At 43.0% G+C, this 15578-nt stretch overlaps 1 protein-coding gene across 1 annotated transcript in view; it reads left to right on the top strand.

Annotated features, from left to right (window-relative positions):
* LOC146855445 (stabilin-2-like) overlaps positions 1-15578 on the top strand; it is a 1201024-nt gene that overhangs the window by 185730 nt on the left and 999716 nt on the right. Inside the window, 1 exon segment of the mRNA XM_085653243.1 lies at positions 10258-10388. Within this exon segment, the coding sequence (XP_085509369.1) occupies positions 10258-10388 (131 nt within the window).

Raw genomic sequence — 15578 nt, forward strand, 5'->3', positions numbered from 1 at the left:
GCAAAATTTTGTTCATGCCGAAACAATGTGAGACCTTTGGAATGCCCTGAAAGGGTAGAGGGTCTGTTGGCAGAGACCTTTCTTGAGGAATAGATGCAGCACACTCTGCTCCTTAGGGGCCTTTCAGACTTTTTTGGATGGAGAGGCTCACAGGGCATCAGTCCCTTCGCTGCCACCTAGGGTCCCTCACTGGGCTCTCATTGCCAATATCATGAGCTACTGTGATAGAGACGCTATCCTGAGGACGGGCAGAGAACTTTCAGTCCAGCAATTTGAGAATCACTACATCACCATATACGCATACTACACTCACATGGTTCAGGAGAGGGGCAAGTCTTTCCTTGCTCTGAAAAAGAAGCTCCTGTAGATGAACTTTAAATATGTGCTGTTATATCCTGAAAACCTCTGAGCTATCGCTGCTGGAAAATCACTCTTCTTCGAGCACCCAGTGGAGGTATGGTCTGGGCTGGATTGATCTCACCGGATCTCAGCATGTCTGCTGAGCCATGTGGACTCCTTCCATGATCATACAAGGAGGGGCTCAGGTGGACGCACTCGGCGCAGAGATGCAGGAGCCGCGGGGGCTCAGCCGCCGTGGTCGGAGAGGATGGTATCATAGACTCCACTGCAGATGGTCAATCCTTGGTGCCTGAGATCCTGATTACCATGACCCCTGGCGGTACCCTTGGTACTTTCCCACAGACCACTGACACTGTGCCTGAAACTGTGATATCCTGATCAGTGATTTCCTCCCTTTCCTACTGGAGGTAAAATTTCCTTGTACCATACATCAGACTTGATCACCTTAATTCCCCCTTCTGGGGTGTATTCTGCTCTCCTGAGACAAGTATACATGGAGCAGACCCTGGTCGCTCCACGATGGGTCACACGTGAGTAGTTTTGCAATGGGTTACCAACAAGAAGCTGAACTAAGGTTTGCTAGATATTGAGTTATAACCTATAAATGACTTCCTCCCTACTCAATGGGGAGCATACCCCACTGATTTCTCTGTTCGGTGGGAGGGTGTCTTCCGATGGTAGGGCATCTATCCCTCTCCCTTTTCTTTCTTTTACCTTTGAGGTAAGCATTTGGTGCCTGTTGCGGATGCAGGGCTTAGTAGTGTTCGCCCAAGCACTTTGATCTTATTAGACTTGAATACAAATGTTGTTCCATTATACCTGTCCTGGGTTTGGGGGGTCGCAATTATTTTTCAATGTTGACTTTCATTTTTATGCCATCAGGATGCATGGAGGGATGTCTTGATTCACATTCACATTTACACTTGCAATGGACTGTCCAGATGCCTACAAGTTTATATCTTGGAATGTGAGGGGCCCTGGTACTTACTCAAAAAGATATAGAGTGTTGTCCTTCCTGAGGCGGAATGCTATCCAAATCCTGTCTCTACAAAAATCCCATGTCTCCAAATCAGAAGCTGGTAAAATAGGTAGGCGATGGAAGGGACAGCCTTACTTTGATAACTACTCCATATATGCCAGGGGTGTCCTTATATTGATAGCGCCAGGGATTCCTTTTGATATGACTTGCATAGAGGCCTACATTGAGTGGCATTTCCTACTGATACAGGGGAGACTTGATGGGGTAGATATAACCATCATGAGCACTTATGCATCCAACAGAGACGACGGGCGTTTTTTTCCCCTAAGGTTCAGGATTTCCTTTCACCGGCCCTAGAGAGATCTGTGGTTTGGGTGGTGATTTCAGTTGTGTCATGGACGGTGATCTGCATAGACACCCTTCTCAACTGACCACTAAACCTTTAATGACACTCTCATTACAAGAGGTAGTCGCTAATCTCAGGCTCTGCAATATATGGAAGGCCACTGACTCTGATGCGAAGGAGTTCACTTGCTATTCCCCTACTCACTACACATACAGTCGAGTGGACTGCATACTGGTCTCGGAATCCCTGGGGGGATAGGGTGCACTTGCTGGCCCACTTGTCTCAGTACCTCTCCAATCATACCTCATTGGTCTGTGAGTTTCACTGGAGGACTATACATTGTTTACCTACGAGATGGAAACTTGCCCCTGAGATCCTCCAAGATGCGGAGGGATGGGAGACTTTTGTGGAGGCTCTCTCGGACTATTTTGAGGTAAACTGGTCCTTCACCCTATGACCAAATGGGTGGCGATGAAGACAGTGATCTGGGGGTGTTGTGTGTGGCTCTCTTGTGGGGTGAGGCGAACACACCAGTCCAAGCAAGTGAATCAGTTTCCATCATTGTTTCATGGACTCAGAAAACTTAACAATGAAAGTGCAACTTCACATAAATGAGGACATCTGTCCTGTTGCTCAAAGACATAGTCAAATTGCATTTCACTTACAAGAGGATGCTGATAAAGAAATGGAGACATTATTTAAACATTAAATCATTGAGCGATCCACTGATCCGACGCCACGGGTGTCCACCATAGTGGTAGAGCCGAAGAAGGATAGTCGAGGTGCCTTGCGCATCAGCGATGATATGCGCCAAGTGAATAAGGCGATTGAAAGAGAATGACATCCAAGTCCGCACATTGCTGACATGATTCTGCAGCTGAATGGAACCAAAATCTTTTCCTCCTCAATTTGAACAAAGGCTATCACCAACTTGAACTGGAAGAAAATTGCAGGTGTATTACCACCTTTACGACTCATTTTGGGTTATTTAGATGTAAAAAACTTTGTTTCAGAGTGTCCTCAGCTGGAGAACTCTTTCAAGATGCCATTTGTTGCATAATACAACCATTAACAAATGCTTTCAATTACAGTGATGACATACTAGTTTTTGGGGCCACACAGTAAGAACATGATAAAGCTGTTACACAAGTGTGTCGTATACTTGCAAACACAGGTATCACATTAAATGCAGAAAAGGGTGAGTTTCATAAAGCAAAACAAAAGTTTCTCGCTCATATCTTTTCTCATGGAGGAATGACTCCAGATTCAAGTAAAGTACAACCCTTGTCATCCACTTCTCCCCCACAAGATGTAACTATGCTGCTATCATTCCTTGGTATGACCAGTTACTATTCAAGGTATATATGTGACTTGGCCACTGCGAGTGCCCTCTTGAGAGACTTAATGAAACAAAATGCTCCGTTTTGAGGGTCACATGATTGTGAACAAAGCTTCAAGAAAATCAAACATGCAATTGAGAATGCCACTGAAATGGCATAGTTTGACCTGAAATTACAAACTGAGGTTGTTGTTGAGGGAGCCCAGTGGGTTTGGGTGCCATCCTTGCCCAGCCCACTGGATATCCAAATGCACCAAGATGCATTGTGGCTTTTTACTACCAGGAGTTTGGTCATCGACAGAAAGTACCTTTTCACAACCTGAAAAAGAAATCCTTGCTGTGGGCTTGTGAACGTTTTCATGTGTTCATGTATGTAAAGCATTTCACAGTTGTGACAGATCACCAAGCATTGCTCAACATCTTTGGTAATCCTAAAACCAAGATGCCCCCTAGCAATGAGAGGTGGGGGTTGCAACTGCAGGAATGTGACTATACGAATGTGCATCATCCAGGAAAAGATCAAAATCCTACTGACTGCATCTCATGTGTACCAATACAGTGTCATGGCACCACTTCTAAAGCGGCTGAATCTTATGTTAACTTCCTTGTAAAATCCAGCACACCTGCTACCATATAAGTAGAACCAATCAGATCAGTGCTGCCATGAGCACTGACAGAGATTTGCAGAACATCATTACCCATCAATCCTGGAGAAGGCATGCTTGACTTCTTCATGATGACCTAGAATACCAGAAATTCAAAAATGTGTAGGAAGAACATTCAGTCATTCCAGAAGGCATCATCTTATTAGGAGCAAGAATTGTCTTACCTGAGAGACAACAAGTCATTGAACTGGCACATGAGGGACATAATGGAGTTGTTGCTACTAAACGAGCTCTGCGGGACTGAGTGTGGTTCCCTCGTCTTGAATACAGAGTTGAAACAGAATTAAGGGCCTGTCGTTTGTGCAACTGCTTGTCATCCAAAACCACCCTGCTTCCATTAAACATGCCAGATCTCCAAAAGTATGCATGCAGAAGATTGCAATTGAATTCTTTGGACCCCTAGACAATGGATATCAGCTACTAGTCATTGTTGAGGAATACTCCCATTTTGCCCTTGTAGAAGAAATGTCATCAACTTCTCATAACAGAGTCATTGAGAGATTAGTACGTTTTTTTGCAATATGGGGTGTCCCTTAGGCCTGGGCGGTGAACTTCATTCCATTTGCGGAGTTCTCTGCACTCCGCGGAGCTTGCGGAGAGCAAAAAACTCCGCTTCGCGTTGAGCAGCGGAATTTTTTCTCTGCTCCCGATTGCGAACCGCGATCGTGAACGGTAAGTTCGCGAGCGCGAGCTGCCGCTCGGGTAGAATTTCTACCCGAGTGGCAGTAATACCAGCCCAAACTGCAGTTCACACTGCACTGCGCCACTCACGGAATTTCGTTGAGTTTTTTAGTAACTTCGTGGAGTTCCACATAGCAAAACTCCGCGAACTACGCCAAGGCCTAGTGTTCCTTCGATTTTGAAATCTGACTATAGCCCGCTTTTCAATACTCCTAAATGTAAAGATTTCCTCACTCATCTGAATGTCAAGCATGAGAAAAGCACACCTCTCTGGCCACAGCGGAAGGGTGTTGTCGAGAGGTTCATGAGCACCCTCAAGAAGACCGTTCAGTGTGCTGCTCTAGAAAAGCTTGACCTCCAATCGGTTCTTCAGTCTACGCTTTCTGCATACAGGTCGACTCCCCATTCTACCACAGGTTAAAGCCCTGCCACCTTAATGTTTGGGAGAGCATTAGGAACCAGGTTGCCACAAACGAAGAATGAAGACCCACCTGGATAGGTGCCAGTGTGCTAGGAGCAGTGTGCTCAAAAGAGGAGGCCATGTCATTGTCGGGCAGAAATAGAGTCACAAGTATGATGCTCCTTTTGATGTTGACCTATTGAGGGTTATGACTAGTAAATGACACATGGTGATTGTTCACCATCCTGGAAAGTCCATTATGTGAGATTCTTCACATTTCAAGCACCTGCCTCGACATTCGCCAACTTCAGATGTCAGAAGTGAGACTTATCCAACTGACAATCTGGAGAGCCCAATGACTGTATCAATGTCTTTGTCATGAACATTTCTCCTGTATCTCTGAAGCCTCACATGACAAGATCTGGGCGAGTGATTGGAGCACCAAAATGAATTTTTGAAGAGTTCTGATGTACATATGTACTATTTGTACTTCCTATTTAACAAAGTGGGAGATGTAGTGTCTTGTGAGTTTATGATGGCGGGACCCTTTCGGTCCCTAACGGACTCCGTAGAAGAGTGACATAAGTGCTCAGAATTCATGCTTTAGAATGTTCAGTATATGGTTACACGCCGAGGAATTAAGAAGTATAATACTAAGCTCCATGTGTGGTGTGATCATTTACATGTACCTAAGCTGGGGATGACGGTACAACATCAACATCAAGTTACATTGAAAAAGTAGAGAAACAGGAAACATGGATGAAAAAAAAAGTATTTAAAATGTTAGAAGTGTAAAGCATGCGAAATGCTTTAGAAAGGAAAAACATACAAGAGACTACATACACCCAGACAGTACATTATAATAGAGAGAATAACCTGGGAAACTTAGTATACACTTACACCCAATAATTGACCATGTACTTTACAATATGTTGATAGTACAAGTAGTAGAAAACCTTTTATGAAGTGAATGACAGTGACTATGTAGAGCTCTGTAGCTCACAGTCAAGCAGTGAAAAGTAAGTATATGTAATGCTTCCATGTTTGTTTACTAGCTTGCTACATATATTTAAAAAATCTCCACCTTTGCGAATTGTGAAGATTGCAAAGTTTAAAAAGAAATACATTTAAAAGACATCAAAAGGGTGTTGGTGTGGCAGCAGTAGCATTGCCACTAATCATCCAATGAGCTAGCCATGTCATACTGATCCTGATAAGTCCAAACAGCACCCCTTACCTGACGCTGGAAATGAAAGGATGGAAACTTCGCCAGTGGGGAGGCTGGTTGGACAGTGGCTATTACCTTTCTTCACTGTCACTCGGCCCTTAGTGACAGTAGGGAAATCAATAACCCCGCAACTGAATGTCCCCTTGAACCAGCTATAGAAAATAGGGCAGGGCTGATGAAAAACTATCAAGGAAAACTTTAACATTTACTCAACCCTGATTCTATATTGCCCATGTGGAGTTCTTGTGACATGAAAAACAACCATGAGGCAGAGTTGATTGTTATTGTCACCATAACCTTAGAACTTGTTATCTGTTATGTATTGATTTATATTGCATTTTTGTGAATCAAGAACATGTATATTGAAAGAAACTTAAAAAGGCAGATGCAGTTGTAATCCCAGAATTCTAGAGCTGGGCCAGTTTGAACCTTACAAATACCCAAAGCAAATTAATAAACAAATACATGTGTACTTATTGATTCAATAACATATAATTATATAATAATTATATAAAAATGGCCTAATAAATCACAAATGATCAGGAATAATTTTCAGCCACTAAAGAACAGCAACAACAGCTGGGTCTTTTTATTTCATTCAAGCAAGTTGAAAGTATTTTCTTTACAAGAAGTACTTGTGTCACTGTGAATATTTTAAATGAGAGAGACCTGGCAGACACTCTTACTACAATTGCTTTATAAGGCAGAAAAACAATTTTTCTGAGCTAGAAATCTGGAAGGTAATGCATAGATTTCTTCATTCATATCAGATTCTCCTTGTATACAGACATGCTCAACCCACACTTTGTAGTTCCTGTTCCACCCTGCAGGGGCAGTTGTGTGGACGTAGGGGGAGGAGCCAACAGCACGCGGGCCAGGGTGTCACCAGCATGAGCAGTAGCAGAGTGTGCTTTCACGAGAGGGGCTTCTGGATCCTCTCTAGTGCCTCATTCTTTACCATGTACCGCCTGTCCAACATCTGAGACTCGGCCACCCCCCCCCCCCCCCGCAGGCAGTATCTCCGCACAACGGCACTCTCACTGCACACTACAGCAATGTAGTGTGCAAACAACTTCATGCTTCTGTAGCTCCCTCAGCGGTGTCTTCACCTTGAGGATCTCGTACTCGCCTGGCTGACTGACAGTGAATATGCGACTGTGCTGCTCTGCTCTGTGTTCGTTCCCCCCTCTATATGGCAAAGGGGGAATGTGGCAACTATTCGGTTAAAGTGGTCGGACCTCACCACCTACTCAAACTAGTGATTTAACGTAGCTTAATGTGCAACATCTACCTTATCCATGCAGCAAACCATTAGCCAGGACCTAAAATACACAAAGCTCCACAGACTCTACCACATCAAATATGCACAGCAGTGCTCCTATAGACTCTTTCAACACTTTTTCTTACGGTTATTATATAAAAATGGCATAACAAATCGTAAATTATCAAAAATACTTTTCAGCTACTAAACAACAGCTACTATGTCTTTTCATTTCATGCAATCAAAGTGGACGTACTTTCTTTGCAAGAAGTACTTGCATCACTGTGGATAGTTTACACGAGAGAGGCCTGGCAGACAGACTTTTAATACAATTGCTACATAGGTTTATGACATACAGTTGTTATACAGGCGTTCTCCTAGTAACATCGACATGAGGCGTAAATATGTGGCACCAAAAAGCTGGCACTGTTGTAACCACAACTGCCAGGAGGCAACTAATTCAGACCCAAACTCAAACTCACATTGCAGGAAGAAGTGACAGGAGACGCCCCCTCACATCCAACACACCCAACAGCTTCAATTGGTCCCTCCATCTGAGACTCAAGTGAAGACTAAGGAAACAATACTTTCCACCGAGGACTAGTTTAGATGCCAAGCTTAGATCATATCATGAAGCAGATGGGTCTACAACATGCTCCTGTGTGCCCATAGTGGACAAGCTCTTCACCCTACCGGAATTACTCTCCATCTTGTTAGATAATCCGAAAAGAACATTTTAAAATTTAGATCCTTCACCAACAGCTCACCTAGTGCTTCCACTCCTGAGGAGTGGGGCTCCCTGCAAAATGTGGTTAAATATAACAGCAAGAGCAATTCAGAGAAGGCCATTACCTCTACTGCCTGCCTTCTAGAGCCAACTAACCCACCTATCATCTCTCTGTCTAAGCTACAGAAGAAAAGGCTAAAGAAAAGCATGAAGAAACAGGTGCTTCTAGCAGGCATAATTCCAGCCATCAATTCTGCCCCCAAGGCAACTACTGAAACCCCTTGTCACCTAAATTGTTTACAATTTTTTGACAGGCTGAACCTAACAACACATCCCAGTGGGGCATGATTGCCCTGGTGGCCCAGCAATTGAATGCAATAAAAGTGCTCAACCTCATCAAAACCTCACAATCAGCAATGCCAAGACTGAAAATCTGGTGCCATTGTACTCAGGAACTACGCCCCTTGCAGCTAATAACTCCTGATGGTCTCCTGAGATGGGCTCAAACACATCTTTGGGCTAACATATGCCAACGCTTCTTTTTAGGTCAGCGGCCAGTGATCAGTCAAACTGGCCTGCTCTGATGAGTATGATTCGATCAACCGACAACGCTCTCACTGGGGCACCAACAGCAATCAACTACAACTTCCAAAATACACTTGTCACTCACTACTTCACCTAGAATTCAGTCTGCACGCCCAAGACAGCGAGAGTAAAGCTGCATTCACACCACGCTACAAGCCAAGCTGGACTCTCTAAAGAAGGCGCTCCTAGTGATCTGTACTGTCCCAGCTGTGGTCTACATATCTCAGATAGGCCTGGTAGCCTCCTATCTAGACGTCAATCAGGAAGCGCTGATGGCCTTAAATGCCCCCTATTCTGGCATAAAAGCTGCCTTGAGGAAGCAGGCTGCACTAAGCTAAAGGAAATCTGATCTGGTGTCTCTTCACTCCATTGCTTATGCCGCCCCTATTTTAAAATCATACGAGGAGGCACAGCCGCAACCATACTTGAAGTCTGCTTTAACTAAAGAAACAAGATATTGCTTCCTGAGAGCTCGACTCATGGTCCTCCTGATCCAAGAATATTGCTCAGACTGGGCAGGGAGAGTGGGGAGTATGGCCTACAGATTCTGCGATTACAAAAATAATCAATGCTGCATCTACGATGTTGGTGCCTGGGTGTTTTTGTACGCATGTCACACTTTACCAAAGCCGTTAATTGGGCCAAATGGTGTCTTTAACTGTAAGGACGCACTTGAGCTTTGTATGACCACCTCTTTTCCCATGCTTTGGGCACACTTTAGCAAATTTGTTAATAAGATTTTTTATCACAACCCAAGAGCGAAGGACACCTTAGGCCTGGGCGGAGCTCGAAGAGTTCCGACATGCGGAACTCCGCGAAGTGAAAAAAAACGGCGGAGTGCGTTAGATAAATCCTGTTCGCGATGATTTTCAGTGCCAGATGTTTGTCCGCACTGTCCAATCATCACAAAAGGCACCATGCACAGCGCTAGCAGGCGCTCCTTCCTTTTCTACCACTCAAGTAGATTTTTACTCGAGCGGCAGCTTTCTCAACGCAAACAGACGGTTTCTCAATGCGAGCAGTCGCGAGCATACACGACCACTTACAATGAGAAATCTGACCGCCAACGTTGAGAAATCTCGCTGGGAGGGTGATTTTCCATGCTCTTGATCACCAACTTGATGTTGACTATCACGAACGAGGAAAAATCTCACTGGAAGGTGGATTTTCCTCGCTCGCCAACTTGACGTTGACGAAAGCGAGGGAGGAAAAAAACTCCACTGCACGAAGCAGAGTTTTGGGGAGCTCCGCGAGCACCTGGTAACGCGGAGTGTGGAAAGCTCCGCAAACTCCGTGAGCAGAGTTCACCGCCCAGAGTTAGACACCATAGCGCTGGCCCTATTTAGTGTTCTACCACCGTTTTTTTTAAAGTTAATTACTCCTTTTACAAATTGATGTTTTAATGTTTGCTTTTAAGATTGATGTTTTATCTACTGCAATGTTATGATTTATTTTCAGCACTTGTATCAATTTTAATATTTTGACACAAATAAAAAAATAGAACCCGAATCTTCATTCATGAAGGATACACTTTGTGTTTCTTTGATTTGAATCTATACTCACTAGATACTTTCACAGATTAAGGATGTAGAGGAAAACTCTGATCTCCATGGTGCCTGTGGCTTCTTTACAGCTAAAAACGATGTGATCTAAGTGTGATGTAAGTCTATCTTAATGTCCTCACAGGTGTGTCTGCAAAAAGGGCTATGTAGGGGATGGTGTCCTGTGCTTCGGAAGCATCCTGGAGCGCCTAAAAGATATGAACATAGAAGTTGGACCGTGGCAAGGAAAGCTGACTTCAGCAATATCATTGTTTGGTATGTAACCCTGCAAGTCTGCCTGGCTGGGAGACACCAGTGTTTTAGAGAACAACTTAACTTAATTGCATATGCTCTTCTTTCACCTTTTATCATTTGTGCTGCATGGCAAGAAAATATTTATGCAACCTTCAAGTTTTAAAATGAATATATACAAAAAATGTTTTGTGTTATTTCACTGACATTGCTTTTGAGGCCTTCAAATACCCTCAAAGAGAGATCTGGGTTACATTACCAAGTAGAAACTGCCGCAAAGATACAGCGTGTTCGATGTAGAGCAAACGAGAGCGCTTCAGCAGTCAAACTAGAAACCATAATTGGAGTCCTATTGTGTTCTGTGTCTGTCCCATTCTCATGACCAGACTCTATGGGATTCTCCCTACCGTAGTAGGGGGACAATTAAGATGTTCCTTAGAAAGACCACCTCTTCCTCTTTTCTTCGATGTGAAACCACACTCCTCATATCCGCTACCATTTCTTCATCCTCTTCTTCCTCCATGTTATTCCTCCATATTCTGAAAATTACCTTACCTAAATTAACCACAGTTATTTGCACTTATCATTTTCAGGGAGCTCATAAAAAGGGCGATCATGCAATATCTTCATATGACTGTATCAACTCTAAACATGTTCATCCATGTTATTTCAAAATGCATCTCTACAGTACTAGAGAACTAGTGTGTAACAATCTATCCTGTCACCCTCACTAGGCTTGGTGAATACCCTTCATAGAGCCCTCTGTGATCTTTGGCATAAGCTTTACCAGTATGGCATCTACCTCAGGAGTGAGCACCACTTTGCATTCAATGTCTAGACGAGAGCACTCCTACCTCAGCTTTTTCCTTATCTCTCTATCCAATTGACTTCTCAGACATCTTGCTAGATAACTGGCCACTTTAGTTGATGGCACCGTATCAGATGATCTGTGATGTATGATTAGATCTTGTGTAAAGTCCTTATCCTCGCATAACATGGCACCAGTATTCTGTGGGTTTGCCAGCTCCCGGGGAGTTTACTACATTTTGGTTTTAAGGACACATCCCACCTGGGCTCCGTAACCATATCCACCCATAAAGATGACCCATCTTTGTCCTCATCTGTACCATCAGTCAAAATTGGAGAAGACCTATCTGTGCCAGTATCATTTTGTTGTCCTTTCCCACCTACTGTCAGAAACTCATTACATGTTTTAGGTCGCGACCTATAAAGAGTTCTCATAGCTCATCAAAGGGATCCTGTTCTGCTGAAGGGCCTGCTTGCGTCTCTCTTTCCTTTCTCATTATTATGGCTTCTCACATCCTCTTCAGCTGCTTCCACAGCTCTTGGCCAAAGGACCCTTTGGTTTGTTTTGCATTATGGGGTTTGAGTCCCTCTCGTCCATCCTTATTAATGAATTGTTAACTTTTTTGATCTTTCCTGGGTTACCCCCCAGCAGGACTCTTTGGGCATTTATCATGCATGGACAGCTTTTCTAGCATCTCTTTATTGGGTTCTAAGGACTCCAAAACTGCCTAGTGCACCAGGTCATCAACCAATGCCCCCATCACTTTATTAAAGCACCAGGCTAATGGAATGTTGCACTCCTCCTTCTCTCACTCCTGCGAATCATATGAAGCATCACTTTATAAGGGAGACCATGATAATTAGTGAAAACAACTGTTATATTTAGAATGAAAGTAGTTATATCAACACTACAGTACATTATATGATGACCTGAAAATGTACAGATCAAAATGCCGTCAACCATCCAGCGCATTTGTGGGCGTTATTGTGGTGTACTTAAACAGCCAAATTGTTTCTTGATAATTTACCTGCTGACTGTTTTTGTGACCAACAACCAATTTGTTTTTTGTGCCTATTCATGCTGTTTTTCCACTTTTGTCAGGTGTCACTTGCACCGTTCACCTTTTTCACAGGCCCATATGTACACACCTGCAATTGGGTTACCTATGCATATAATGTAATGTAGTGCTGATATAACTACTTTCATTCTAAATATACCAGTTGTTTTCACTAATTATCGTGGTCTCCCTTATTATCCCCTCTTTCACATTTAATTGTTTTCCTAATGTACTTGTCTAACTCAATGATTACCAGTTGAGATATTGTTATTTTGTTAAACATATTTACCCGGGTCTCAACTGGGTCAACGGGCATTCCCACGTTGTGTTGTTAGTTTTAGAAAAGTTGGAATTTTTGTGCCTAAGCCAAATTGCATTTCTGCCAGTGTCCAGGGTCTCCTGACTTTTGATGGCTCCCCCACTGAGAAATATATATTGGAACCAGACAGTGGACAAAGGACTTGGGTGTAGAGAGGAGTGGATATTCCTGACTGGATGGCTGGGGTGGGCTGTGACCCTGCCCCCATTATACCTCAAAGTGTAGCCTGGGGCTGTAGCTAGCCCTTGCCGACTTTAGAAGAATCCTACCCTGTCACTAGCAGGAGCTGCTCACACCTGGGCCTGCATTACATTTGTTTCATTAGCCAGCGTGAGCCAAACTCAGGACAAAACTAACCAGGATCAGCTTCAAAGTTGTACAGAGGCATGTCCCCACTCATAGGATGGCACTGGGTGTAAAAGGGGCATCCTGAGAACATGATATTAAAACACTGAAGTTCAGAAGAAGGACTGCCCTGCTGTATGAATCCAAAAGTAAGACTGGGCCTGCTTGTCTTATTTTTTGTTTTATATAGCGCAAACTAGACCCAACAATATCGGGTATCAGAGCACTTCAGATGAGCACCAGTTTCGTTACAGATGGACACATTCATTTTTGTTGGGCACAGGGAGATTAAGTGATTTGCCCAGAATCACGGGACGTTGAGTGTCATTGCCTAGACTCAAACCCGGCTCCTCAGCTTCAAGGTCGACCACTCTAGCCGTAAGGCTACCTCCTCTCCCTATCCTTACCTTGAACCTAGGCACCAAGAAGTTAATCTAAGGGTCAGTTGGCTGATCTCCAGTTTGAGCTAGAGAGACACAGCAATCTTCCAGAGGCCTTTCCTACTCCCCAGCTTACCATACTTGTTAGACGTGTCAACCTTACAACCTACACCTGTTTGGCACATTGTATTTACTTATAAATCCCTAGTAAAGTGGTGCCTTTGGCCTGTAGATTAAATTATTCTAGTGTACCTGGAGCACCTATTGTGAAACCCACTTAAGTATCCCTTTCAAACAAGCAACCCAGGGCTGGTTTACGCTAATTATGGGCTCATCAGCCGGGTACAGCTTGGTTCAAGTGACACAGTAATAAAAAAGAATGATGGACTGGGATGTGGCCTGAGTAATTACCAGTGGCTGAGATTAGTTTAAGCATTCCATCCATCACTTTTTGTATATTTCAGTTTGTGCCCCCTGTCAGCAGCACCATAAGAACAAGTTAACTCCTAGGGTCTGGGACCAAAGGAGCTCACCTGCTCCAAAGTTAATCTATTTGATTTTCTTGAGCAGTAATAAAGTTACACAATAAACTTGCTAAATGCACACAACAAATAATCACTATGCCTAAGGCAAAATAAAGGCACCAATTATCTCTAAAAGTCACAAAAAATGTGGACTATCAATGGAATTTAAAAAAACATCCATCTCATTGGTTGAGAAAAGAAGACAAGGAGGTTCTACTCTGAAAAATTATGCAAAACTGGTAACACTGCTGTAAAGAGGTCGTGCACTTAAAAAAATGATATATATCATCTTACCTAAAATCAATCTAGAACAGCCAGACGTCCCATTATGAGCACTATTATAATTATAATCCAATCAAGTAAATAAGCAACAACCTATAACCACAGAAAAATCCCAGTAAGATACGGGGTATCAGGTATACACTGCAAGACGGGAGATCAATGTAGTCAAGTTATAGCACAATATGGATAGGTTAGAATAAACCCATAAGCTGATCATACTCAACACACCATACAGACGGATGTTATAAAATAGCATTACCCCTCTATGAACACCCGATTGTTTATGTGAATAAAATCCCCTATTCACTTAACTAGCAATACATAAAGACAAAAATATATAATACCTGAAACATACAAAGTACATTTACTGCAATATAAAAGCCCGGTTTCTACAACCGACAATTGCATCGTATGGGACGTCCAAGAATGGTGATAATAGCCCCGCACTCATTAGTGAATGTGTGAGAGGTAAGGACAATCATAAGTTGAAGAAAGAGGATAAAGTGATGAATTATAAAATAGAGACAGCTAAGTCACATGGCACAAGCAAAGGAGAAAACAGAGAAAAAAGTAAGAAAAAAAGTAAGTAGAAAGAACAGAATTGAGCAACTAGGTACAGCATCCATCAATAAGCTGCCAGTATCATATGATGCAGTCAGATAGATATGATTAACGCACAGTAAGCACCAATTTGGTTTGTGACTTGTGACACAGTGTTTCACAATGTGTTGTATGAGCTGAAGGGGGAATAAGGAAGACAGATACGTGAACTTATAAATCCTCACTTCTCAGATGCACTCGACACCTATCAGTCAGACACCAGTCACATGAATCGTATCCCACCTAGTATCATTAAAGTACAGATAGTACCATATTGTTGTATATCCTATAGGTAGTCCTACCTAATTCGTAATGTAAGCCACGCAAAAACAATGACTTATATGAGGGAATAAGGGCAGGCAGATGATACAAGCTATTCATCTTACCTAGATTAGTGCAACAGAGTGTGGATTTTACATAAAGTAGTGCATTTCATCATCATTATTATGACCTAATTCTACACAGCGCAGTCTGCAAATCCATCCTGCTTCCTTCTTTCTTAGGGCCAATTCCCTATTCCCTCCCCTTGGGTGAATTGGGACATGGTCTATCCCCATAAACCATAGATCCTCATCCTTTGTGTGGTTTTCTTGCATGTGGAAGGTAAAGGGATATTTAAGATCTCCATTGCGACTTGCTCTCACATGCTCTTGTACTCTAATTTTCAGTGCTCTTTTTGTGCTACCCACGTAGATCTTATCACACGGGCAGCCCATTATGTAAATCACATATTTGGAATTACAGTTAATCAGATGGTTTATAGTATATCTGCATTTGGTATTAAAACAGAAATGTTTGGTCTTATTCTTACCCAGCTTGCAGACATTACACTCACCACATGTATAAAAACCTGTCGTGGTGGATCTAAGACAGGTTTGAGATTTGGGGGTAGTTACATA

The sequence above is a fragment of the Triturus cristatus genome, chromosome 4_1 (genome assembly GCF_964204655.1).
Source record: "Triturus cristatus chromosome 4_1, aTriCri1.1, whole genome shotgun sequence".
Classification (NCBI taxonomy): Eukaryota; Metazoa; Chordata; class Amphibia; order Caudata; family Salamandridae; genus Triturus; species Triturus cristatus.